The following is a 1,435-nucleotide window of genomic DNA, read 5'->3' as shown; positions in this document are numbered from 1 at the left end:
ATTATACATGCAGACGACACCAGCTTATTTTTTTCTTCCAATAATATACGACACTTAGCAGAAATCGCAAACGACGCGCTCTCACCACTTACCATGTGGTCATCAGTTAACTCTTTGAAACCAAACAAACAGAAAACAAAAGCAGTACTTTTTCTTCCTAAAAGAAAAAGTATTTCTACGGCCCTCCTTCTACCTAGGCGACACTGTGATCGAGTACGTAGACACCTTTAAATCATTAGGGATACCGTTCAGCAATACAATGTCATGGGATGCACATGTTAATACTCTTTCTTCAACACTCTCTAGAATCATAGGAATCACTTCGCGTAACAGATATATTTTTCCAACAAAAACTAAGCTTACTTTGTACTATGCATTCTTTTATTCCCACATCAGCTATTGCCTGCTAGTCTGGGGCAATACAACGTTGTCAAACATACTAAAACTACAAACCCTGCAAAAGAAAGTGCTCCGCGCAATTGTAAATGGGTCCTATGATTCGCCCACTCAGCATATCTTCCTACAGTATAATATTGTACCTGTACACAAATTATTCGACTACAGATTTGCATGTTTTTATAAAACAATAACAAGAACAAATGATTCCTTTTTTTCTAAAATTGTTCCACTTGGGTTTCACCACTCATCATATGACACCAGAGTACACAGTAGTTACGTATTACCAAAGTGTAGAACAAATTATGGTTTTTCTATGTTGAGTTATACTGTGCCAAAGTACTTGAACACCTCATTTTATGACTGTCTAAATACTATGTCTCTTTCTGCCATTCGCAAGAGCATTACTCGGCAATCTGTGCCACCGTAATATCAAATGTTTTCATGTCTTCATACATTGTATGAATCTATGTTATTGTTTTACACTCACAGTACTGTTGCCAATTATGACACATAGGTCGTTTTGTCAATATTAATTTTTATTAGTTTTTTTTTTTTGCACATGCACGGATACTTACACGAACTCTCTGTACAGTGGTTGTTTCTGCTTTGTGCCTACTGCCGAGATGTAAGGATGGCCAGGCTCGTCAAGCGGCGTAAAATTCGCTGCTTTTTTCTCGCCATCCCTAGTTTGTATGTACAAACTGAAATAAAAATTTGATTTGATTTGATTTAAGAAAAACCGACATCGGCAGCGTTGGCCCGAAGAATCGAAAGAATAAAAATTAGGATTCCAGCAGGAATCGAACCCAAGCACGCTCCGTGGCAATCAGGTATTCTACCACAGAGCCAGGCCAGGTCTGTAAACTGCTTTGTAAAAAAATCGGCAGAACCCAAGCGTTGTGGGAATCGGTTTCTTGAGAAGCAGTCAGCGAGTACTTCTATGCTCTATTTTATGGCTTTGAGCCAAGCGTTACGAGGTGGATTGACGTGTTTTTGTATGTGTAGTAGATGTGTGCACATCGTGGGTTTACCAGGC

The 1,435-nt window shown here is 39.0% G+C and overlaps 1 protein-coding gene across 1 annotated transcript; it reads left to right on the top strand.

The window, feature by feature from the left end:
* Nucleotides 1-244: 244 nt before the first annotated feature.
* LOC125756655 (uncharacterized) lies at nucleotides 245-892 on the top strand. Its single transcript, XM_049411558.1, has one exon. It carries the CDS (start codon nucleotides 260-262, stop codon nucleotides 824-826), a length of 567 nt encoding a protein of 188 aa, XP_049267515.1. The 5' UTR covers nucleotides 245-259; the 3' UTR covers nucleotides 827-892.
* The last annotated feature ends 543 nt before the right edge of the window (nucleotides 893-1,435 follow it).

The sequence above is a fragment of the Rhipicephalus sanguineus genome, unplaced genomic scaffold (assembly GCF_013339695.2).
Source record: "Rhipicephalus sanguineus isolate Rsan-2018 unplaced genomic scaffold, BIME_Rsan_1.4 Seq406, whole genome shotgun sequence".
NCBI lineage: Eukaryota > Metazoa > Arthropoda > Arachnida > Ixodida > Ixodidae > Rhipicephalus > Rhipicephalus sanguineus.
The sequence above is the reverse complement of the archived record's forward strand: the minus strand, read 5'-3'. Positions and strand labels throughout refer to the sequence as shown.